Source organism: Myotis myotis, unplaced genomic scaffold (assembly GCF_014108235.1).
Source record: "Myotis myotis isolate mMyoMyo1 unplaced genomic scaffold, mMyoMyo1.p scaffold_m19_p_42, whole genome shotgun sequence".
NCBI classification, from domain to species: domain Eukaryota; kingdom Metazoa; phylum Chordata; class Mammalia; order Chiroptera; family Vespertilionidae; genus Myotis; species Myotis myotis.
The window spans coordinates 14604-39549 of NW_023416349.1; the positions used below are offsets into that span (position 1 = coordinate 14604).

General features: G+C 49.4%; 1 protein-coding gene and 1 pseudogene across 1 annotated transcript; both read right to left on the reverse strand.

Moving 5' to 3' along the window:
- Positions 1-1512: 1512 nt before the first annotated feature.
- On the reverse strand, positions 1513-23158 carry LOC118655085 (zinc finger protein 416-like). The gene is made up of 4 exons (XM_036306523.1): positions 22585-23158; positions 7005-7128; positions 3702-4520; positions 1513-1646 (listed from the first exon to the last, which is right to left on the reverse strand). The coding sequence occupies exons 2-4, from the start codon at positions 7123-7125 to the stop codon at positions 1513-1515; spliced, it is 1074 nt and encodes a 357-aa protein (XP_036162416.1). The 5' UTR covers positions 7126-7128; positions 22585-23158.
- Positions 15447-19533, reverse strand: LOC118655136 (annotated as a pseudogene).
- Positions 23159-24946: the final 1788 nt, after the last annotated feature.

The following is a 24946-nucleotide window of genomic DNA, read 5'->3' on the forward strand; positions in this document are numbered from 1 at the left end:
GGCCTAGATATCCCTGTCTTGTTAGAAAATTAAAATGACAACCCTATATGGGCTCTACCATCTCTCTCCTAATTTCCTGGGAGGACCAGCCTTGCCTCAGTGGCAGCAAATGTTGGCAAGCAGGGAAGACTATGGCCATCAGAATCAACAGGAATGCTGACTGGGTCACAAATGCCACATCCTGGGACTGACTACAGGATTACCCTTCCTCTAGATTTGAGGTCTTGCCTGTTGAGCAAACCTTGAGGTGAACACCTTAGAGAGGCCAGAAGAGGACACAGACCCTTTAGATTATTTTCTCTAAAAATGACTTTAGCCACAGGAAACAGTGATGGAGGAACTGAGGACGCCTGTCCACAAGGACCACACAGGTCACACGTCCTTGGTCATTTGTGGGTAACGTTCAGAAGAGGCGCGATTCACTTAATTCACTGCACTCTTTCCCACTCACTATGAACACAGGGTTTCTGACCCAGTTGTAGTTCAACCTAACCCTCAGAGTCTCAACACAAGCGACACCAGCCTATGAAATGTCATTCATAACGGCACAGGGCACCTTGACAGTATGTAATACACACTGTGAACAGAGAATATAATTCACATTGTTCACAGAAGCACAACAAAGCCCCTCCCCCCATCTTCAGGATGACCTCAGACCTCAATCATAGGAGGCACCAGGCTGCAAATGAGAACCACAAAGTCATGCCGGCTTTCTTTCCAGGTCTTGGGCAGCACAGCATTACAAGTGAATAAGGGACAAAGTGATTTTCTGACTCCATGCCTGCCTTGGGGGCACAGCAGGTTGGGGATTCCCACAATGTCTGTTCTCCTGCACAAGCTGACAGATCCCAAGTGTGCTTTCAAATCAATCCAGGCAATGAATAGGACCAACAAAATGAAAGGTACTAGTACATGAGTAAAAGCACCTGGACAAAAAGATCATAAACCAGAGACGTGTTAGAAAATTCCATGGGTTTGCAGGTTGGTGAATTGGAACCTGAAACAATTCATCACAGCATAAGGTGAGAGCCACGATGTCTCTGAGAGAGGTAGCTCTTCTTAGCTGAGGATGGGTGCGCTGGATGAACCCTCAATCAACTCCATTTCCTAGTCAGAAAGGAATGAAGATCCTGCCACGAGCTTGGAGTAATCACAGTGTGCTCAGGCCGAGGTGAGAACACAGAATTCCTTTTCCCTGACCACATAGGGGTTGTGACTGAGGCACCCTGTTCAGGTGAGCCAGGTGGTGGAGGTGAAGTCGCCTCAGCCAGAAATACTCCCAGTGATTTCAATCAGGTAGTAGGACTGAGCAGCTTAGCAAGTGCCATGCAGTTATCTAAAGCATCACTTCTACTTGAAATTTTATGAGGAATCTAGGGGAGTGTATGTTGTGATAAAAGGGGTTTATCTTCTGTTAAATGTGTATCAAAGAGACCCCTTCAGTGTTGTTATTGTCAATGAGAAAAAGAAAGTATTCGGTGCACATTTAAAGCTTTTCTCCATTGTGAACAATCAGGTGTCTAAGGAGGTGAGATTTTCGGGTAAAAGATTTCCCACATTCACTGCATTCATAAGGTTTTTCTCCAGTGTGAATTCTCTGGTGTTCAGTGAGGGCACGCCTTCGTCTGAAGGACTGCCCACATTCACTACACTCATAAGGTTTTTCTCCAGTGTGAATTCTCCTGTGGGTTAAAAGATGACTATGGCGGGAGAAACCAAGATGGCGGCATAGGTTAACGCCGGAGATCGCTGCCTCAAACAACCACTTCAGAGATATAACTAAAGGACAGAACGGACGTCACCCAGAACCACGGGAAGGCTGGCTGAGTGGAAATTCTACAACTAGGAGGAAAGAGAATATCATACCCAGACTCAGAGAAGGCGCAGTGCTGAAGTGAAATACTCAGGTGCGGAGTGTGCGTGCGGAGCGGGCTGGCGGCGGAGGGCGCGGTTGTTGTTTTCAATCGGGAGGGAGTTTCAGACTCTGAGCTCCAGATCCAGGCGAGTCTCTGGGGACTGAGACTCAAACGGGAGAAACGGGACTGTCTGGCTTCGGTCGGAACTCGAAGGCAGCTTTCTCTCCGAGGTTTGCAGCCATTGCTGGGGCTCTGAGAGGCAGAGCCCCTGGGGAAGGAACTGAGAGTCGCCATAACTGCTTGTTCCTCCCGCCCTGTAGATCCCCGGGGACCCGCCCCGCCCAAGCCCTGCACAGAACCATTTGCCGGATAGCCTCAGGCAAACGCTAGATTAGCACCGCCCTAGAGATCCAGCACAGAAGCCCTCCCACTACAGACACAGCAGACTCTCATAGCCAGTTAGCCTGGAGGTCAAATCACCCCGGTATTGCCGACATCAATCAAGGCTTAAAGGCAACAAGACTGCGGACAAAGACCACTAGGGGGTGCACCAAGAAAGCATAAAAAATGCGGAGACAAAGAAACAGGACAAAACTGTCAATGGAGGATATTGAGTTCAGAACCACACTTTTAAGGTCTCTTAAGAACTGTCTAGAAGCTGCCGATAAACTTAGTAAGGCCCTCGAAAAGACTGGTGAGACCGCCAATAAATGTAGTGAGATCCTCAAGAAATCTAATGAGACCCTCGATGTTGTGATAAAGAACCAACTAGAAATTAAGCATACACTGACTGAAATAAAGAATATTATACAGACACCCAACAGCAGACCAGAGGAGCGCAAGAATCAAGTCAAAGATTCGAAATGCGAAGAAGCAAAAAACACCCAACTGGAAAAGCAAAATGAAAAAAGAATCCGAAAATATGAAGATAGTGTAAGGAGCCTCTGGGACAGCTTCAAGCGCACCAACATCAGAATTATAGGGGTGCCAGAGGATGAGAGAGAGCAAGATATTGAAACCTATTTAAAGAAATAATGACAGAAAACTTCCCCCACCTGGTGAAAGAAATAGACCTACAGGTCCAGGAAGCGCAGAGAACCCCAAACAAAAGGAATCCAAAGAGGACCACACCAAGACACATCATAATTAAAATGCCAAGAGCAAAAGACAAAGAGAGAATCTTAAAAGCAGCAAGAGAAAGAAACCCAGTTACCTACAAGGGAATACCCATACGACTGTCAGCTGATTTCTCAACAGAAACTTTGCAGGCCAGAAGGGAATGGCAAGAAATATTCAAAGTGATGAATACCAAGAACCTACAACCAAGATTACTTTATCCAGCAAAGCTATCATTCAGAACGGAAGGTCAGATAAAGAGCTTCACAGATAAGGAAAAGCTAAAGGAGTTCATCACCACCAAACCAGTATTATATGAAATGTTGAAAGGTATCCTTTAAGAAGAGGAAGAAGAAAAAAAAAGGTAAAGATACAAATTATGAACAACAAATATGCATCTATCAACAAGTGAATCTAAGAATCAAGTGAATAAATAATCTGGTGATCATAATAGAATCGGACATAGAAAGGGAATGGACTGACTATTCTTGGGGGGGAAAGGGGTGTGGGAGGTGCGGGAAGAGACTGGACAAAAATCGTGCACCTATGGAAGAGGACAGTGGGTGGGGAGTGAGGGCGGAGGGTGGGGCGGGAGCTGGGAGGAGGGGAGTTATGGGGGGAGAAAAAAGAGGAACAAATGTAATAATCTGAACAATGAAGATTTAATTAAAAAAAAAATTAAAAAAAAAAAAAGATGACTATGGCATCTAAAAGATTTCCCACATTCACTGCATTCATAAGGTTTTTCTCCAGTGTGAACTCTCTGGTGTTGAGTGAGGTTGTACCTATGACTGAAAGTCTTCCCACAATCAGTACACTCATATGGCTTTTCCCCAGTGTGAACTCTCTGGTGCTGATTAAGAACAGAGATATACCTGAATGACTTCCCACAGTCACTACACTCATATGGCTTTTCCCCAGTGTGAACTTTCCTATATCGAATGAGGCTAGAGATTCCTCTAAAAATTTTTCCATATTTGTTATATTCATAATTCACTTCTCCCTTGCAGACGCTCTGTTGAACAACTTTCTGGTTGTGGCTGGCAGCATTTTCACATTGACCCCACTGGTTATGACCTTTTCCACTGAGAAGTTTCTGGGAAATCTCACTGCCACTGTGTGGCTCCTCAGTGTTGAGAGGGGCCTGGGGCTGGAGAAGCTCTGAGATGGCTGGCAAGTCTTCCCCAACCTCCCTCCTGGTTGAAGGCAGCCCTGGTAAGTAGAAGCTGCACCTGGTCACAAACAAGGCCCTGTCCACAGCTTCTTTCCAGGGCTTCTCTCCACTGGCTTCCCTCTGTTGCTGGCAAGGGTTTGCACTGAAACAGAAGTCTCTCACCCATTCATCACTGAAGAAGGCTTTCTGCTCAAAGTATGCTGCTTGTGACTCAGTCAGATGCAGAATATCTTTTAAAACAGAGAAACACCGCTTACACAGATGGGTCCTCTGGGTTGCTGGAGCTGTCTTAGAAGCCCTGATCTGTGACTCCCCTTGTACAGATACACTCTGCTCAGAACAGGCCTCCTCCTCATCCGTTTTATGCCAACAACCTGCAAAGAGAGAAATAATGAGAAAATGAATGCTGACTGTGGTGACAGGAGAAGTTCCATCACAAAAGTGTGTTGCACATAACACGCTGACTTCATGCAACTGGATGAAAGGAAAATGCTGCTATGAAGCTCTGGACCACTTAAGATCAAAAACAAGGAAGCCCAATCCATGAACACAGTATATGTTTCCACGTGTTCGTATTTTCCTCTATTTCTTTTTCAATGGCCTGTAGTTTTCTAAGTATAAGTTTTTTTTCCTTCTTGGCTAAGTTTATTCCCAGGTATCTTATTTGTTTCATAGCATTGGGAAATGGGATTGCTTTTTAAATTTCTCTTTATGAGAGTTCACTATTGGTGTAGAAATATGCCATTGATTTCTAGCTGTTGATTTTGCATACTGCTAATTTTCTGAATTCATTTATTAATTCTCTTGGTTTTTTGGTGGAGTCTTTATGTTTTCCTAAGTACAACAGCATGTATTCTGTGAATGACAATTTTATTTCTTCCTTTCCGATTTGGATGCCATTGATTTTTTTTTAATATATTTTATTGATTTTTTACAGAGAGGAAGAGAGAGAGATAGAGAGTCAGAAACATCGATCAGCTGCCTCCTGCACATCCCCCACTGGGGATGTGCCCGCAACCCAGGTACATGCCCTTGACTGGAATTGAACCTGGGACCTTTGAGTCCGCAGGCCAACGCTCTATCCGCTGAGCCAAAACGGTTTCGGCGCCATTGATTTTTTTTATACTTGTCTGATCACTGTGGCTAGAACTTCCAGTACTATGTGGAATAGGAGTGGTAAAGTGGGCTTCCCTGTCTTGTTCCTGCTTTTAAGGGAAAGACTTTTAGTTTTTGATCATTGAGTATGAGGTTGGTTGTAGGTTTGTCATATATGGTCTTTATTGTGTTGTGGTATGAAGCCTCTATTTGCACTTTACTGAGAGTTTTTACCAAAAATGGGTGCTGGATTTGGATTTGGTTGAATGCTTTTTCTGTGTATAATGATGGGTTTGTGTGATTTTTATCATTCCTTTTATTTATGCCATTTATCACATGTATTGATTTGTGAATATTGTAGCAGCCTTGCATCCCCTGAATAAATCCCACTTGGTCATGGAAAAAAAAAAACAAGGAAGACCTAAAACGAAATATGACACAAGCATGGCAAGCACCACATGTAAGAGAAGCAGGATCCCCCGTTCATTCTTCGGCTAATAGCATTGAGCAGGGCCTCTCTGCTGGTGACGTAGGCAAGCTATGCTGAACATTGGTTACATCTTATTTCAAGAAAAATTCAGTAAGTGAGTAGCTGGTGTTCAAGGACGACTTACACATGCATGTGCACCTCATAACATGACTGTGCAGGCCCGTGTTGGAGAATACGGCAGAGGAAGCAGTGCAGAGGAACAGGTGATGGGAAAAGGCCACAAAGATGAAGGTAGCCAAAACCCAGGAAGTCACACAAGAGATGACAAGTCAGCACAGTGTCCAGTATGTGGGGGAAAAGGTAGAAATGGCACTTGCACCAAAACACTGTTGGAAATGAGCAGGTTCTTGGAATGACCTAAACACTGCGCCTGTGTCATAGCTCCCCCCAGATGCAACTCAACAGGCCCAGGCCTCCTCTGAGGCCATCCCGCATGTTCACCCTGTGAAATACACAAGGCTTCTCCCGGCCCCTTCTACTGAACACATACGTAAAACCTAAATATTCTGAATATTAATGAAAGACAACAGAGGTGAGCAGCCAGCACTGGCCCAGAGCAACTCAGCACACAATAACGCTCAGGGAAGCGAATATTACAAACAACTAAAAAAGGGTCTCACAAGAAGAGCCCTTGCCCTGGCCGGTGTTGCTCAGTGGGTAGAACGTTGGCCTGCGGACTGAGGGGTCCCAGGTTCGATTCTGGCCAGGAGCACGTGCCTGGGTTGCGGACTCGGTCCTCAGTGGGGGGCATGCAGGAGGCAGCCAATCAATGGGTCTCTCTCATCATTGACGTTCCTATCTTTCTCCCTTCCTTTCTAAAATCAATCAATCAATCAATCAATAATAAATAAATAAAGTGCCACTAGATGTTTAAAAAAAAAAGAGTCCTTGGTTCATGTAAGTGAAGACCATCACCTGGCACAGACTATCATAAAGCACCTTTAGCTGGGGGAAGGGCACAGAAGTGGAAGCCATGGATGTGGACAAAGTCACCCTCCCAGGAAGAGGAAGTTAATGTGGATCCCATCAAGCTGACGACAAGACCTGTAACTTCCACACGCTTCGTGCACCCCCCGAGGCAATGGGTGTCAGGGGTGTTTGCTGAGTCTATTGCTCCAGGCTCTCCAAGCACCTCAGCACTGGCAGCCACAGCACTTCTAACAGGACAGAGGGAGAAATTAGCAGAGCCCATGGTCTGGCTGTGAGAGCTACATCTGCAGAATAAAGGAAGACAGAACTACTCAGGACACTGGGAGAGATGTGAAGGTCTTACCCAGAGATGAGACCAGCGCAAACACTTCCAGCATCAGCTCGCAGTACAGCAGTCTCTGAGCCTCATCAAGGAGCCCCCACTCCTCCTGGGAGAAGGCAATGGCCACGTCCTCAAAGTCCATATCCTGTCATAAGGGAACAGTTCAGTCCATGATCAGCTTCTCTCCTAGGATTTTATGTTTGCCATACTCCCCACCCTCCACATCCATCTGCTCCCTCTTCTCCCCACATCAGAGAAGATACCAGGCCTTGGTCCCATCAAAGTTACTCTCTGCTTATATTCCTACTGATACTGTTCTTCCCAGAACACTAAAGGCCAATGAGCAGAGAGAAGGTACCTGAGCTCCGGGCCTCACATGTAGACCACGCTGCCCCTTGTCAATAAGCGGTTGTCATGAACACAGAGTAGAGAGAGATGTTGGCCATAAAAGAGTGTGAGTGACCTGACACTGGTCTTGTCAGGCAATACCCTCGTGGTGTCCCAGATTCTCCCTCCCAGACCGCGAAAAACATGACATCACACCTCATCCTGCTGACCATTACCCCCGGGTGCTGAGGCCATCATGCTGCACTACCCGATGAACACAGTTCTTTGAGCCACACTCCTCTCACAGAGCCACGTCACGCATCACACAAACATGCCATGACCAGGATGATAATCAGCGTCTTTTCCAAAATTCTCACTCACCACCTTTGTAGCGTATTTCTCTCTTGCCCTCTTTCTTCCCCAGGCCGGTGGAAATTTTCAAGACCAGGTCACACTAATGTATACTATGGCATTCCTACTGATCACTGAATCAGCCCTCAACAACAGGCAGGTGGGCACCTATATGACACCTAAGCTCTGGACCTGGCATGTAGCACCAGAACACACCCTCTTTTCAGGAACTAACCGAAAATTCCCGTTATTGTATCATCCAGTTACCAACCAAAATGGACCCCCCCCCCTTCATTCATTCACTCTTCTGTCAATGTCAGGCCCTGCAGCCATGAATTCACACTCCCTCTCCAAGTGCACATGTCCGTTTCTCCCCCACCTCTCTCACACCTACACTCCCATAGCCCCAGCCCCCACAGGCATCATTTTGGCCTCTTGCTCATTACTCAGCATGTGTGGCCCACACAGTGCCTGGCCAGTTCAGACAGGATCAGGGACGAACCTGACTCTCTGAGCCTACATTCACAGCACAGCCTTGCGCGCTGCCATGAAGGCCTCCCTCCCTGTTTCGTTTTGTTTTTCTCTTCAACTGCACCTACTGAGAACCCATCAGCTCGCAGATGTCCACAGCCCACCTCCACTGGGGCTGCACTTGAGGTCCCTTCACAGCCTTCCTTACTCAAGTCCCATCACCCATGGCCCTCTACCCCATGCCCAGTGAGTCTCACAGATGCCCATTCATGCCCATAAGCAAATCAACCAGACTGACTGCAACACCCAGGCCACACCAAGGCTCACAAAATATTCCTGGTGAGTGTTTAAGAAGTAAATATGGCCCTAGCTGGTTTGACGTAGTGGATAGAGCCTCGGCCTACGGACTGAAGGGTCCCAAGTTCGATTCCAGTCAAGGGCATGTACCTTGGTTGTGGGTACATCCCCAGTGGGGGGTATGCAGGAGGCAGCTGATCGATGTTTCTCTCTCATCAATGTTTCTAACTCTCTCTATCCCTCTCCCTTCTTCTCTGTAAAAAAAATCAGTAAAATAAATATTTTTTTAAAAAGAAGTAAATATGCATCAGCCCCAATCTCAACTTATTTGAATTACTCTTTCATATCCAATAATTTAAAAAAAACAAAAAACAAAGAAAGGTCATCTACAACTCCTCCCTGGTCCATACACTCTCCACTACTCTTTTAAGAACTCTTTATTCTGAACCACTGTTCAGTTCCAGACGCTTGTGAACTGCTCCCTGAAATATCTCACACCCTAACAGGCCAAAAATAAAAGTTGTTGAATTCGCAAATGAACATTACTCTTCCCACTATGAACTTCTCCATCCCAGTGGACGGTGTTTCCATACCTCCAGCGGCTAAAACCAAACTTTCACGTCATCTCTGACTCTGACCTCTCCCTCTCTCAAACACAACATTAGAAAATCCAGGTGGCCACACCGAAAACACCGATCCAGAACCCAACTGTGTCTTCCATCTCCACAGCCCCCATCATGGGCCAGTTACCATCACACTCACCAAGACGATCACAGCAGCCTCCGTCCTCGTCTTTCCACCGCCTCCCTCTCACCCATACTGTGCATCATGCTGCAGCCACAGGGCGTCCAAGGAGACCTGGGTCAGATCCCCTGCCTCCACTGCTCCAAACCTCCCACTGCTCCCATCACCTGAAGAACACTCACATTGTCACAAAGCTTCTCTAGACCTGAATCCTTCCCAAGTATTACCAGTTTCTTCCTCCCTTCTTTCCTTCCTTCCAAGATACTTGCTGGTTCCTGAACTACCTCAGTCTTCATTCCGAGTCTGCACACTCTGGAACCTGTTCCTGGAAGGACCTCTCACATCCCATCTCACTAGTTAAAAACAGGGGCCACTCATATGACACTAGACATGGAATTAGGATTCTGGGCTTGGTGTCTCTTCAAGGTCCTGAGGTCCTAGGGCTGCAAGAGAGGCTGGACAGTCCCAGGACCCCACTGCCTCAGAGGCCACAAGAGTGTGAGGCCCTGACATCCGCTCCAGAAAGTGATAGGGGGGACTTACGATCTGACAGAGAAAGCGCCTGATTAAGCTGAAAGATAATCATATTATTTTGAAACTCTGAAATACATATAAGAACAGAGGGTTAAGTTTCTTATATAGGAACAGAGGGTTAAGTCTCTTTTTTTTCTTTTCTTTTTTTTTCTAAGTTTCATTTCTCAGGCCAGGGCACCTATCCATCTCTCTGATCCCAAACAAAGTGATGGAGGAGGTGACTTCCCCGCAGACAATGTCCGCTGGACCCAGCAAGCACACAGAACCCGTAAGCACGACCAGGCCGACCCCACCAGGAGCCAAGACAACATCTCATCACCCGACAACCGAGAACAATGGTTGAATTCTACTGACCCCAGGGCTGCATGCAGCTGCGTTCCTTTGCCCGCCCACTCCAGCCCATTTTCCCTATAGAATCCTGTCGCCTGCACCTGATTGTAAGTCAGGTTTTGGATGCCTGTAAGCGCCCTGTCTCGGCGGTTCTCAACCTGTGGGTCGCGACCCCCTTGGGGGTCGAACGGTCCTTTCACAGGGGTCGCCTAAGACCATCGGAAAACACATACATAATTACATATTGTTTTTGTGATGAATCACTATGCTCTTATTATGTTCCATTTGTAACAATGCAAATACATCCTGCATATCAGATATTTACATGACGATTCATCACAGTAGCAAAATTACAGTTAGGAAGTAGCCGTGAAAGTAATTTTATGGTTGGGGGTCACCACAACATGAGGAGCTGTATGAAAGGGTCGCGGCGTGACGAAGGCTGAGAACCACTGCCCTGTCTCCTTGGTTGGCTGGCCTTCCCAATGAAGGCCTCATAGGATTCAACCCTGCCTTCCTTACTGGACATTGCGACAGGCATTCAGAGCCCACCCCGGGGTTTCCCGGGAACAAAACCAGTACTTCAAGGCGATTAGACAAACCCCAAACCCCAGTACTTCAAAGCGATTACCTGTGGAAAGAAAAGGGTCTGCGGAGAGCCTGGCCACCACCGCCAGACTGAGGGGCTCAGGCTGCCCAGCCCTGGGGCCTGGTCACCTCCAGATGCCTGCATGGCCTCAGGGCTTGGTCCTCAGTGCACACCCTTGACAAGTTCCTTATATTTTTATTTTTATTAAATTCAAAGAGGGAGAGACAGAAACATCAATGGTGAGAGAGAATCATGGATCGGCTGCCTCCTGCACGCCCCCTACTGGGGATCGAGCCTGCAACCTGGGCATGCGCCCTTGACCGGAATCGAACCCGGGACCTTTCAGTCCGCAGGCCGATCTCTCTCTGTCGCCTTTAGACACAAACCAGGCCTGGGTGCCCCCTCCCGGCTCAGCCCCCACGGCCTCCCCCGGCGGCCCCGCAGCCCGTCGCCCTCCCTCCCCTCACACCCCGGGCCCCACGGGGACTCACTGCGCTGGACGCTGCGCCCTGGGCGGCGGGACCCGAGCGGCGCGGGCCCCGAGGCTGGAGGGTGCGAGGGGGTGACGCTGAGTCCAAGTCTCTAAGCCGAGGAGTCGGGGAGGCTCGGGGAGCCCAGTCCTGGGGGTTGCGGTGCCACGAGCCTCAGGGACCCCCTGCCCCGCGGGGACGCCCCAGCTCCGCCTCCTGCTCCGCTGACCCGGAAGTGGAGCCTGGGACTCTGAGAACAACCAGGTCGAAATGACCGCCGGATACAGGACACAGGAAGTCCCGCCCAAACCGATGAGCTCCAGGGCCCTCTCTTGGGCTTTCATTGGCTAAACCCCTTTAGGCGCACTGCCCTCTGGGTAATGATGCACTTTTCTTGGCCCCGCAGGTGGTGGTAGGAGGCCAGTGCTCACTGACCGTTGCAGATATTGGTGCTGGAGCGCTGAGTGGCGCTGGGAAAGGACAATTTCAGCTTTCGCCAGCTGGTCTCAGGTGTTTTTTTGTTATTGTTGTTTAAAATATATTTCTTTATTGATTTCAGAGAGGAAGAGAGAAGGAGAGAGAGAAACATCCATGATGAGAATCACGGATCGGCTGCCTCCTGCACGCCCCCCACTGGGGATCGAGCCCAAACCCAGGCACGTGCCCTGACCGGAATCGAACCTGGGACCCTTCCGTCCGCAGGCTGACGCTCTATCCACTGAGCCAAGCTGGCCAGGGCTGGGCTCAGGTTTTGGAGGCGTGCTGTCTGCAGCAGATTTCTTGTACAGAGTGTGGATGTAAAAGCGGCCACGTGATAACCTGACCAGCTCAGGGAAGGCCTGCATGGCCGTCTTGCAAACTCGAATACATATGCCAACAGGTTATTTCCTACTTTGTCTGCATGTCTGCAGTCAGCACACACAGTGTGAAGCTGTGGAGCTAACAGTTACTGAATGTTCACTACACGTGCCAGGCCCTGGATTCAATGCTTTACGTGCGTTATTATTATTTCATTTAATCCTCTCTGGAGAGGAAATCAAGGTTCAGCGGCTCAAGTCAATTGTCTGATTATAATAATAAAAGCATAATATGCTAATTAGACTGGGAGACCTTCCAGACAAAACCATGGTGGCTGGCCGAGGCAGAGGCAGAGGCGGTTAGGGGCGATCAGGCCAGGAGGGGAGGGCAGTTAGGGGTAATCAGGCCGCGAGGGGGGGGGGGTAGTTGGGGGAGAGCAGGCCAGCGGGGGGGGGGGGGGGGGGGGGCAGTTGGGGGCGAGTAGGTCGGCGGGGGGGGGTGGGGGCAGTTGGGGGCAAGCAGGCCGGCAGGCAGAGTTGTTAAGGGTGATCAGGCAGGCAGGTGAGCCATTAGGAGCCAGAGTGAGGGTTCCATTCTTGGTAAGGGCATATACATATGGTGAGGAATCCATCTCTGGTAGGGGTGCATAAGGCAGACAACTGCTTCCTCTCACATCAATGTTTCTCTTTTGTTCTCTGTGTCTACTGTCCTCTCTCTCTAAAATCAATAAACATATCCTCAGATGAGGATTAAAAAGGCATTAAGGAGTTAACTTATCAGAACATACTGTTGAATCCAGAGCTCTCTCTCTCTAACAGTAATCAGAATCTGAACCCAGTGGAAGTCTCTCTTCTTACACCTAAGAGGCTAAGAAAATCAGTATCATGGATCTCAGTAAAATCCCACACTATCAGTGACATTGTCATGATCCTCTTCTTGCTTATATTTAAGCACTAAAATCTGATGGTTTATGCATAAAGTCATCTGTTTATTTTTTTTAAACTTAGGTTCATCTTTGAGTGATAAAAATTAACTTGCCCATGGGAGCCCTAGCCAGTTTGGCTCAATGGATAGAGGATCAGCCTGTGGGCCAAAGGGTCCCGGGTTTGATTCCAGTCAAGAGCATGTACCTTGGTTGCAGTCTCCTCCCAGGGCCGGGCCCTGGCTGCAGCTTGTGCAGGAGGCAGCCAATCGATGGGTTTCTCTCACATTGATGTTTCTCTCTGTCTTTCCCTCTCTCTCTCCGACTCTCCCTAAAAATCCATTGAAAAATATCCTGGAGAGACGATTAACAACAACAACAAAAATTTAACTTTCCCATGTAAGAAGGTGATTCTGAGGGATTCCAACATACGGTAGCTTTAGCCACTGAAGTGGGGACAGCTCATGGTGAACTGGAAACTGTGCTTTACGTAGAGAATGTGTAAAATCACTGCCGGCAACACAGAAAGTATGAGTAAGTCAACTTGCAGTCTTTCCTAAAGCAGAGAATCCCCTGGAGAGCATGTGGAGGCTGATGTCAGGTTTCTAAAGATGATTTCTTGAGACAGATGAGTTGTACAAGTCTAAGGCTCCCCATCCTCTCAAATATTATCTCATCTATTACATATCCTGTTCTCTTATTGTGACCTTCGGCCAGAATCTTTTGCAATTCTGTGGAAGCTTACCATCATTACTGTCCTTGTAAATTTCTGTATTTGTCATTTTCCTCTGGAGAACTGTCCTTGTGGTGAGTGAGTATACTGAAGTACCTTACAGATACACTTTTTTAAAAATATTTTTTTATTTCAGAGAGGAAGAGAGCGAAACATCAATAATGAGCCCTAGCTGTTTTGGCTAAGTGAATAGAGAGTTGGCCTGCAGACTGAAGGGTCCCAGGTTTGATTCCAGTCAAGGGCACATGCCCGGGTTGTGGACTCAATCCTCATTAGGAGGCAGCTGATCAGTGATTCTCTCTCATCATTGATATTTCTCTCTCTCTCTTCCCTTCCTCTCTGAAAAAGATCAATGTGCCATAACCGGTTTGGCTCAGCGGATAGAGCATCGGCCTGTGGACTGAAAGGTCCCAGGTTCGATTCCGGTCAAGGGCATGTACCTTGGTTGTGGGCACATCCCCAGTAGGGGGTGTGCAGGAGGCAGTTGATCAATGTTTCTCTCTCATCAATGTTTCTAACTCTCTATCCCTCTCCCTTCCTCTCTGTAAAAAATCAATAAAATATATTTTTTTTAAAAAATCAATGATGAGAATCATTGATTGGCTGCCTCCTGCACGACCCACACTGGGGATCAAGCCCAAAACGCGGGCATGTTCCCTGACCGGGAATCAAACATGGGACCCTTCAGTCCAAAGGCTGATGCTCTATCTGCTGAGCCAAACTGGCCAGGGCTACAGAAATATAAATAAGCACAAACCTTTATGCCACTGGACTTTTTATTTGCATTCAGTACTGTACATTACCCTCTGAGCACGGATTCTGCTGAACATATGGCACAGCAGCCCTTCCGAAGGCAGCCTGGGGCTCTAGGCAAACCAGGAGCCCACTGGAGGAGGCCAAGTCCTCCCACAGCAGCTACATTCCAGCCAGGACCCCACTTTGTGATCCTGGTTGTCCAAACCAGCACAGTGACCCTTAGCTTCCAAATGGGCAGCGCATGCTCCCCACAGGCCACCCACGTGGACTCTGTCACCCCTTCCCAGGGAGACACCCTGACCACCCTGTCTTCTCCTTCCCCCTGAGCTCCTGCCGCCTGCCCTTGCTATCCTGGCCCAGTCATCGTGGGATGTCCTCCACTAGAACGCCAGTTCCCACGGGCAGGGGACTCTGTATTTCCAGGGTCTGGGACAGTTGGGCTCAATAGTGTCCATGCCCTTGGACCTTCATCTCATCTGTGCCCGCCCTTGGGTGGGCCCCGTCGATCCAACCAGATGCAAGTTCTCATCACCAGAGCCTTCCCTCAGCCCTCCCACCCAAAGACCCTGCCCCCATGTGCTGACAGAAAACACCCTCACCAACCCTGGGCTCATCCCCCATTTCTCTGCTTCCTCAACCACACCCCCCCGGCAGTACGTCGTCCCCCAGATTCCAGGACTATCACCTCATCTCAGCAGCAGGGGTCTCCTCTGCACAGGCCAAACATAGGGAAGCGGGCACACCACCCACAACACCCCCCTCTCCCTCCAGGGGGTACCATATTGAGACCAAGCCTCACCATCTGGAACCGCATGTTTTGCGGAAGGTTCTCACCATTGAGAATGCACAGCACCATCTCCTGAGGCATCTCTGCGACCTCCAGAACTGTGTGTGGGAGGTGGGGGGGGGGGGAGAAATCTATATATATAAAAACCAAGCGACCAAAATGACCAACAACTGGAACGACCAGTCACTATGACGTGCACTGCATCTGGCCCACTGGCTCACCTCCCTTCTCCCTTGCTGGCCGGCTCCAACTGGCCCTGATCGGGGCGGGCCAGCAGGACCCACCCATGCACAAATTCATGCACCGGGCCTCTAGTTTTTAATAACATCAAAGTGGAAAATTACCCCCACAATTCAAAAACAGAGACTCAAAGACCACCAGTGGGCCTCAGGGGTGTGGGCTGGCCAGAGGCTGGACTTCCAAAAGGTGAACTGATTTGGGGCCCAAAGCATCAGGGGGCTTCTCCCAGATGCAGAAGGAAGTTCAGTTGCAGAGGGGCAGGGGAGAGCAGGCTGGAGAGGCCTCTGGATGGAGACAGCAGAGCTCTGGAAGCTCCTCTCAGGCGGACACTGAACCCCAATCCCTCCCAGGGACCTGCCTTGGGCTCCTCTCTGCCAGCTCCTGGGCAGGACACAGCATGCCAGGCTGCAGGGGGAACATCCCAGGCAAAGGCGGGAGACAATAAGGAAAGGTGGGCTGAGGCCCATCTCAGCGAAGCAAGGTGGATGGTCCTTTTTTAGAGAGAGTGGAAGGGAGGGGGATAAGAGAGAAACAATGGCTGGGTGTCTCCTGCACCAGCCACAATGTGGTGCTGGGGATCAAACCTTCAAAATAGAACCACAAAGTCAAGTGGTCTTTATTTCAAGGTGTTGGACACTAATGCAAAATCAGCCAATATTGGACAAAGAGTGATTTTCTGCTGTCCCTTCAGAAGCACACAGTTTGGGATCCCCACAAGATCTGGTAACTCTCCATGCCGACAGCTCACCACTGTGCTTGCAAATCATCCCAGGCAGTGAATAGGACCAACAAAATTGAAGGTACAAAAGCAAAAACACCGTTACAAAAACATCACAAACGAGGCAAGCGGTGTGCAGGTTGGTGAAGTAGAACCTGAAACAATTCATCACAACGAAATGCAAGACCCACACTGTCCTTGAAATAGGTAGCTCTTCTTAGCTGAGGATGGGAGCTCTGGATGAAACCTGGGTCAGGTGCATTTCCTGGTCAGAGAGTAAGGATTGAGGATCCTGCCAAGAGCTCAGAATATTCTTAATTCACTTAAGCACAAAGGAGAACATAGAATTCCTTTTCCCTGAGCACCAGGGGTGGTGACTGGTGCACACTGTTCAGGTGAGCCAGGTGGTAGAGTAGGTCACTTCAGCCACAAATACTCGCAGTGACATCAATGAGGTAGGTCTCAGCACATTAGCAAGTGCAATGCAGCTCTTTAAAGCCTCCCTTGTACCACAAACTTTTGAGGAACCTAGCAGAGTGTATGTTCCTTTAAAAGACAATTATAGCCCGGCGGGCATGGCTCAGTGGTTGAGCGTTGACCCAGGAACCAAAAGGTCACTGGCTTGATTCCCATCAGGACACATGCCAGGGTGCCCTGCTTGCAGGCTCAATCCCCAGTTGGGAGGCGTACAGGAGGCAGCTAATCAATGATTCTCATCATTGATGTTTCTAGCTCTCTCTCCCTCTCACTCTAAAAATCAATAAAAATATATTTTAAAAAATAAATAAATAAAAGGGGATTATATTCAGGTAAATGGGTCAGTCTCTCCTTCAGTGTCCTTGCAGCGGGCCAGGAGCCTGGGGAATGGGGAAGATAAAACATTCCCTGCACACTTAAGGCTTTTCTCCAGAGTGAACTCTGTGGTGTTGAATGAGGGCAGAGGTTTGATGGAAAGATTTCCCACAATCCCTACGTTCAAAAGGTTTTTCACCAATGTGACCTCTCTTATGTTTAGTGAGGGTACACCTTTGCCTGAAGGACTTCCCACAATCAGGACACTCGTGGCTTTTCTCCAGTGTGAACTCTCTGGTGATGTGTGAACGCAGTTAAGTACCTGAATGACTTCCCACATTCACGACACTCAAAAGGTTTCTCACCAGTGTGAACTCTCTGGTGTTGAGTAAGTGAACTGCTATGCCCGAATGACTTCCCACAATCACTACATTGATATGGCCTTTCTCCAGTGTGAACTCTCTGGTGTTGAATAAGGGTGGAGCTTTGTCTAAATGACTTCCCACAATCACTGCACTCATAAGGCTTTTCTCCAGTGTGAACTCTGTGGTGTCGAATGAGGGAAAAACTTTCTCTAAAAAACTTCCCACAATCAGTACACTCATGGAGCTTTTCACCACTGTGAACTCTCTGGTGATGTGTGAGAGTAGATAAGAACCTGAATGATGTTCCACATTCACTACACTTATAAGGTTTCTCACCAGTGTGAACTCTCTGGTGTTGAGTAAGTGAACTGCTATGCCCGAATGACTTCCCACAATCACTACACTCAAAAGGTTTCTCACCAGTGTGAACTGTCTTGTGTCGAATGAGGGTAGAGCTTTGTCTAAATGATTTCCCACAATCACTGCATTCAAAAGGCTTTTCTCCAGTGTGAATTCTATAGTGTCGACTGAGGGTAGAGATCTGTCTAAATGACTTCCCACAATCACTACACTCATAAGGCGTTTCTCCACTGTGAACTCGGAGGTGTCTAGTGAAGTAAGACCTTTGATTGAAGGCCTTCCCACAATCCGTACACTCAAAGGGCTTTTTTCCAGTGTGAACTCTCCTATGCCGAATGAGGTTAGAGATTCGTCTATAAACTTTCCCACATTTGTTACACTCATAATTCAGTTCTCCGGAGCAGACACTCTGAGGAACAACTTTCTGGGTGTGGCTGGCAGCTTTGTCACATTCATCCCACTGGTGCAGACTTTCTCCACTGAGAAATTCCTGTGAAATCTCACTGCCACCGTGTGGCTCCTCAGTGTCGAGAGGGTCCTGGTGCTGGAGAAGCTCTGAGATGGCTGGCAAGTCTTCCCCAACCTCCTTATTGGGTGAATGCACCCAAGATGAGAAGAAGCTGCACCTGGTCACAAACGAGGCCCTGTCCACAGCTCCTTTCCACGGCTTCTCTCCACTGGCTTCCCTCTGTGGTCGGTGAGGGTTTGCACTGAAACAGAAGTCTCTCACACATGCGTCACTGAAGAAGGCTTTCTGCTCAAAGTCTGCTGCTTGTGACTCAGTCAGGTGCAGAATGTCTTTTAACACTGAGAAACACCTCCCACACAGATGGGTCCTCTGGGTTGCTGGCTCTGTCTTAGAAGCACTGTCCTGTGACACCCCTTGTACAGATACACTCTGCTCAAAACAGGCCTTCTCATCATCTGTTTTATGCCAACAACCTGCAAACAGAGAAGCTGAGTAAATGAATGCTGGTTGTGGTGACAGGGGAAGTCCAATTGGAAAAGTGTTTTGCACATATACATGGGTTCCGAGCAATTGTCTGAAAATAAGAGAGGAGCAGGAAGGATCAGTAAGAGGCTGCTGTGAAGTCTGGGCCACTGATGATCACAAAACAGGGAAGACCTCACCAGAAATATGACACAACACATGGCAAGGAGCTCATGGAAGAGAAGCCAGATCTCCAGCTCAGGCTTCTGGTAACAGCACTCAGCTTGACTTGTTTGATGGTGACAGGGGCAAGCTGTGCAGGAGGTTGGGTAGGTCTTTTTCCAAATAAAATTCAATAAAGGAGTAGGTGGTTTCAAGGACTGCATAAGCACGTATGTGCGCCTCATAACACATGTGCAGGTCCGTGCTGAGGAGTACTGAGGAGGCGGCAGTGCAGAGGGACAGGTGATGAAGAGGCGAGCAGTAGCAGTTCTTGCAATAGTGTTCAGGAAAGAGAATTTTACAAACAGCTAAGGAGGTCTGACAGTAACAGGCCGTGGCTCATGTCAGGAAAGACCATAGCCTGGCACAGGCCATCACACAGAACCTTGAACCAGAGGAAGGGGGAAGAAGTGAAAGCCCTATATGTGGACAGTCACCCTCCCAGGAAGAGAATGTGCAAGGTGGGACCCATAAGCTCACTGCAAGACTCCTGACTCCCGAACACTTCCTGTACTTTTTGAGGCAACGGATGTGAGGAATATTCCTGGAGTCCTTTGCTCAGGGCTCTCCACAGAGCTCATCCCTGGCAGCCACAGCACATTTGACAGGACAGTGGGGGGAATTAGCAGGACCTATGGTCTGGCTATGGGACATCACCTCAGGACACTGGGGGAATGTGAAGGTCTTACCTGCAGATGACACAAGTGCAAACACTTCCAGCATCACATCACAGTACAGAAGTCTCTGAGCCAAATCAAGGAGCCCCCACTCCTCCTCGGAGAAGGCAACGGCCAAGTCCTCAAAGTTCATATCCTGTTGTAATGGGGACAGCACAGCCCATGATCAAATCTTCTCCTAAGATCCCAAGTCTGGCATACTCCCCACCCTCCACATCCATTTGTTTCCTCTATTCCACACATCAGAGAAGACAGCAGGCCTTTGTCCCATCAAAGTCACTGTCTTCTTAAATTCCTACTGAAATTTTGTCTTCCCACAACAATAAAGGCAGTTGAGCAGAGAGAAGATACCTGAGCTCTGGGCCTCACATGTAGGCCACACTGCCCGTTATCAATAAAGTGGGTGTCAAGAACATAGGGTGAGTGCCAAACCGGTTTGGCTCAGTGGATAGAGCGTCGACCTGCGGACTGAGAGGTCCCGGGTTCGATTCCGGTCAGGGGCGTGTGCCTTGGTTGTGGGCACATCCCCAGTGGGAGTGTGCAGGAGGCGGCTGATCGATGTTTCTCTCTCATCGATGTTTCTGGCTCTCTATCCCTCTCCCTTCCTTTCTGTAGGAGATCAATAAAATATATTGGGAGAAAAAAAAAGAACATAGGGTGAGATGCTGGCCATAAAGGCAGTGTGAGTAATTTGATACTGGTCTTGTCAGGCGATACCCAGTCCCCAAGATTGTCCTCAAAGACACTAAAAACATGAGATCACACTTCACCCTTACAGCCCCAGTCCCGGGGTACTGAGGCCATCAATTTGCACTACCTGCTGCACATATTCTTTGAACCACACGTCTTTCACACAGCTTCCTTCCCACAGGTACAATGTCAAATGTAACACAAATATGCCGTGATGAGCACAGTTTATTTCCTAATCATCTTCTTTTCCAACATTGTAGTTCACCATCTTCATAATCTATTTTTCTCTTTCCCTTCTCTCTCACCCATGCCAGTGGAGATTTTCAAGCGCAGGTAACACTGATTTATGCTCTCATTCCAATGGATCAGTGGGTCAGCCCTCAACAACAAAAGACAGGAGGGTAGGTAAATGGCAAACCTATGGAACTGGCACACAGCACAACACCACTCTTTTCAGGCAATTTCCCTAAAATCCCCCTTATTGTATCAGCAGAAATGGACTCACCTTCATTCACTCTTATGTCAATATCAGGGCCCTGTGGCCATGAATTCATACTCCCTCACCAAGGGCACATGACTCTTTCTCCCACACCTCTCTCACACCTGCACTCCCACAGCTCCAACCCCATAGGCATCTCCTTGGCCTCTTACTCATTACTCAGCAGCTGTGGCCCAGAGAATGCTTGCCAAATTCAAACAGGATCAAGTCCTGCCCAGACGCTGAGAGTCCACACTCACAGAGGCAGCCTTGAGACCGTCTACGAAGGCCTCTCTCCATGACTCTATTTTCCTTCAACCTCAATTATTGAGAAACACAATCAGATCTCAGATTCCCAGAGCCCACCTCCCCTGGTGCTGCACTTGATGTCCCTTCAGCAGTCACAGCCAACATCTCTCCACTTACCCGTCACTCAAGTCCCAGCCCCGATGGCCCTCTGCACCAAGCCCAGTGAGTCTCACAGATGACCTCTCAAGCCTCTAAGCTAATCCACAAGTCTGACTGCAACACCCCAGGCCACACCAAGGGTCACAGCAAAAATCCCCGTGAGTGCTTAGAGAAGTAACTATGTACCAGCACTAGCCTCGTCCTGTTTGAATTACTCTTCAGCCTCCAATTCATCTCATGTGCACTCATCTTTTAAAGGCCTTGACCACTGCAAAGCCATTATCTCTCCTCAACACTCTACATGACCACTCTGTCCCTTTGTTGTGTTATGACACCCACCTCCCACATACACGGGCCCCGGCAGGAAACCAGTCCTCAGGCCCACACTGTCCCTGTGAGCTACCACTACCATTACCATCCTGACCATGATTCCCTGTATTAAAGTGATCTACGGTCCTGGCTGATTGTGTCAGTTGACTAAGCATCAACCCGCCACTAAGAGGTCGAAGATACAAACCAGTCTCAGTCAAGTCCCCTGCCTGGGTTTGGGACTGGATATACATAGGGGTCATGCAGGAGGGAACTGATCCTTGTTTCTTTCTCATGGAAGAATTACTGCACTCCCACAGCCCCAGCCCCCATAGGCATATCCTTGCCTATGCCTCTTGCTTCCTTTCTACATTTAAAATTAATCAAGTTATATATATATATATATATATATATATATATATATATATATATATATAAATTTTATTATTTTAACGGTGTATTTTTATTGCTTTCAGAGAGGAAAGTAGAGGGAGAGTTAGAAACATCAACGATGACAATCATTGATCAACTGTCTCCTGCCCGCCCCCGACTGTGGATTGAGCACCCCACCCAGCCATGTGCCTTGAGAAGAATCAAACCTGGGATCCTTCAGTCCACAGGCCAACGCTCTATCCACTGGGCAACACCAGCTAAGTGTGTGTGTGTGTGTGTGTGTGTGTATTTTAAAGTACAACTGCCAGTTCCTGAACCACCTCAGTCTTCACTCTGGGCCTTTGCACATTCTGGTCCCTGTGCCTGGGAGGAACCCCCACCTCTCATTCCACTCGTTGCCAAAACCAGGGTCCACGTCATAAAGCCCCAGCCGTGGCCTTAGGACTCTGGGCTGAGTGTCCCCGGGGCCCAGGGCGGGAAGAGGGGCCGAGGGCCCAGGACCCCACGACCTCAGAGGCCACCAGAGAGTGAGGCCCTGACAGGAGCCCCCAGCCCCGTCCCCCCAGCGGCTCTGCCCCCGCAGGAACCGGTGGGAACGAAAGGGCTGAGGGCCGGGCACCCACCCCAGGACCCAGGGGCTCCGGCTGCTCAGGGCCCTGGCCCAGCCCCGGGCGGGTGATGCCGCCTCCCTCGGGGCTCAAGGCCCCTCTTTGTTCACAACCACCCCCGGCCCCGGCGCCCTGACAGGAAGTGAACCTCCTCCCGGACCCGCCGCTCGGCCTATGTCGCCTTTAGACACAAACCAGGCCTGGGTGCCCCCCTCCCGGCTCAGCCCCCACGGCCTCACCGGCGGCCCCGCAGCCCGGCGCCCTCCCTCCCCTCACACCCCGGGGCCCCACGGGGACTCACTGCGCTGGACGCTGCGCCCTGGGCGGCGGGACCCGAGCGGCGCCGGCCCCGAGGCTGGAGGGTCCGATGGGTTGAGGCCGAGGGGCCTCTGTCGGCGGAGAGGAGTCGGGGAGCCTCGAGGACCCCAGTCCCGGGTGTTGGGGCTCAACCAGCCTCAGAGACACCCTGTCCCGCGGGGGCGCTGCCTTCTCCTACTCGAGACCCATGGGCTGAAGACCGAGTCCCAGAACAGAACAAAAAAAAAATCCAAATGTCCGCGGGAGGACGCCGCCGGAAGTCCCGCCCTCATGGAATGAGCAGCCACCAAAATGCGCTTTACCTCCGCTGACTTGCGCGCATTGCTTTCTGGGTAATGTAGTCTTTCAGCCGCCAGGGCCTCGTTTGTGGCCAGGCGCACCTTCTTCTCATCTTGGGTGCCTTCCACCAGCGGGGAGGGTGGGAAAGTCTTCCCAGCCACCTCAGAGCTTCTCCAGCACCAGGCCCCTCTCAACGCTGAGGAGCCGCACAGGGGCAGTGAGATTTCACAGGAAGTTCTCAGTGGAAAAAGTCCTCACCACCATTGGGGAGAAGGTGAAAAAGCCGCCAGCCACAGCCAGGAAGTTGTTCAACGTCAGGGTGTCTGTTCTGGAGAAGTGAAGTATGAGTCTAACAAATGTGGGAAAGTTTTTTTTTTAATACATATATTTTGCCCTGGCTGGTTTGGCTCAGTGGATAGAGCATCGGCCTGCGGACTGAAGGGTCCTGGGTTCGATTCCGGTCAAGGGCACATGCCCAAGTTTCCACCTCAATCCCCAGTAGTGGGTGTGCAGGAGACAGCTCATCAGTGATTCTCATCATTGATGTGTGTGTGTGTGTGTGTGTGTGTGTGTGTGTGTGTGTCTCTCTCTCTCTTACTTCCTCTCTGAAATCAATAAAAAAGTACATTTAAAAAAATAAAATAAAATACATATATTTTGCCCTGCCTGGTTTGGCTCAGTGGATAGAGCGTCGGCCTGCGGACTGAAGGGTCCCAGGTTCGATTCCGGTCAAGGGCATGTACCTGGGTTGCGGGCACATCCCCAGTAGGGGGTTTGCAGGAGGCAGCTGGTCGATGTTTCTCTCTCATCGATGTTTCTAACTCTCTATCTCTCTCCCTTCCTCTCTGTAAAAAATCAATAAAATATATATTTTTTAAAAGAAGACATTTAGGCATATCTCTGCTCTCATTCAGCATCAGAGAGCTCACACTGGAGAAAAGCCATATGTGTGTAGTCATTGTGGGACGTCCTTCAGTCAGAAGTCTACATTCCCTAAACACCAGAGTTCACACTGGTGAAAAGGCACATAATGGTAGTGAACGAGGGAACACTTTGTGGTGCAATGACGACCTCCTAGTCCACAAGAGAGTTCACACAAGGAAAGCCATAGGAGGGTGGTATTTGTGGGAAGTTGTTTAGCCAAAGCTCTAAGCTCACTGAACAGCACAGGGGTCACAATGGCGAAAGGCCATGAGTGTAGTGAATGTGGGAAACGTTTAGCAGAAAACCAACCTCCTTAGACACCTGACTGTTCATAAGGGAGAAAAGCCTGCCCATGTGCAGGGAATGTTTCTTTTTCTCACTGAGGATGACAACACGGAAGGGGTCTCTTTGATACACATTTAACGGAACATAAACCCCCTTTATCACAACATGCACTGTGCTGGGTTCATCGTCAGTTTCAGGTTCAAGTGAGGCTTTAAGGAGCTGCATTGCCCTTGCTTTACAGGTCTCAGCTGTGCCCGCCCGTGGCTGCTGCTCCTCACTGCAGCCTTCCTTCAGCCCACCCACTGCAGACCCTGCCCCATGTGCTGGCCAGAACCACCCTCACCAACCCTGCCCAAGCCCCCAACCTCTCCGTCAACCACACACCCCACAGCACACTGTCCCCCAGAGCCTAGGGTCCCTCACTTCACTACAGGGAAGGGCTCTGCTCTGCACAGGCCAGAATTAGCCAGGTGGGCACACCAACCAGAATGCACCCCCCAGTGTGGTATCATGTTGAGACCAACCCTCTCCTGCTGGGAACGCTTGCAGAATGTTCTCAGCGTTGAAAAGACACAGAACTAATTCCTGGAGAACCCATGGTATGTCCAGGACAGGATGAGAATCGGGTATTTTTATTTAAATGAAAGTGGAAAGATACCCCCAAAATGCAAAAACAGACTCAAACAACACCCAGTGGGCCTCAGGTGTGGGTGTGGGCTGGCCAGAGGCAGGACTTTCCAACGGTGAACTGATGTGGGACCCAAAGCATCATGGGGCATCTCCCAGATAAAGTAGATTCAGATGCAGCGGGCCAGGCGTCTGGGGATGGGGAGACCAGGCTAGAGAGACTCTGGATG

Coding starts and splice junctions, on each gene's coding strand:
- LOC118655085 (XM_036306523.1), bottom strand. CDS start 7,125: ATGGACTTTGAGGACGTGGCCATTGCCTTCTCCCAGGAGGAGTGGGGG. Junction 4,521..7,004: donor TGCGCTGGTCTCATCTCTGG/GTAAGACCTTCA, acceptor CTCTCTTTGCAG/GTTGTTGGCATAAAACGGAT. Junction 1,647..3,701: donor AGAAAAACCTTATGAATGCA/GTGAATGTGGGA, acceptor TTATGAGTGTAG/TGAATGTGGGCAGTCCTTCA.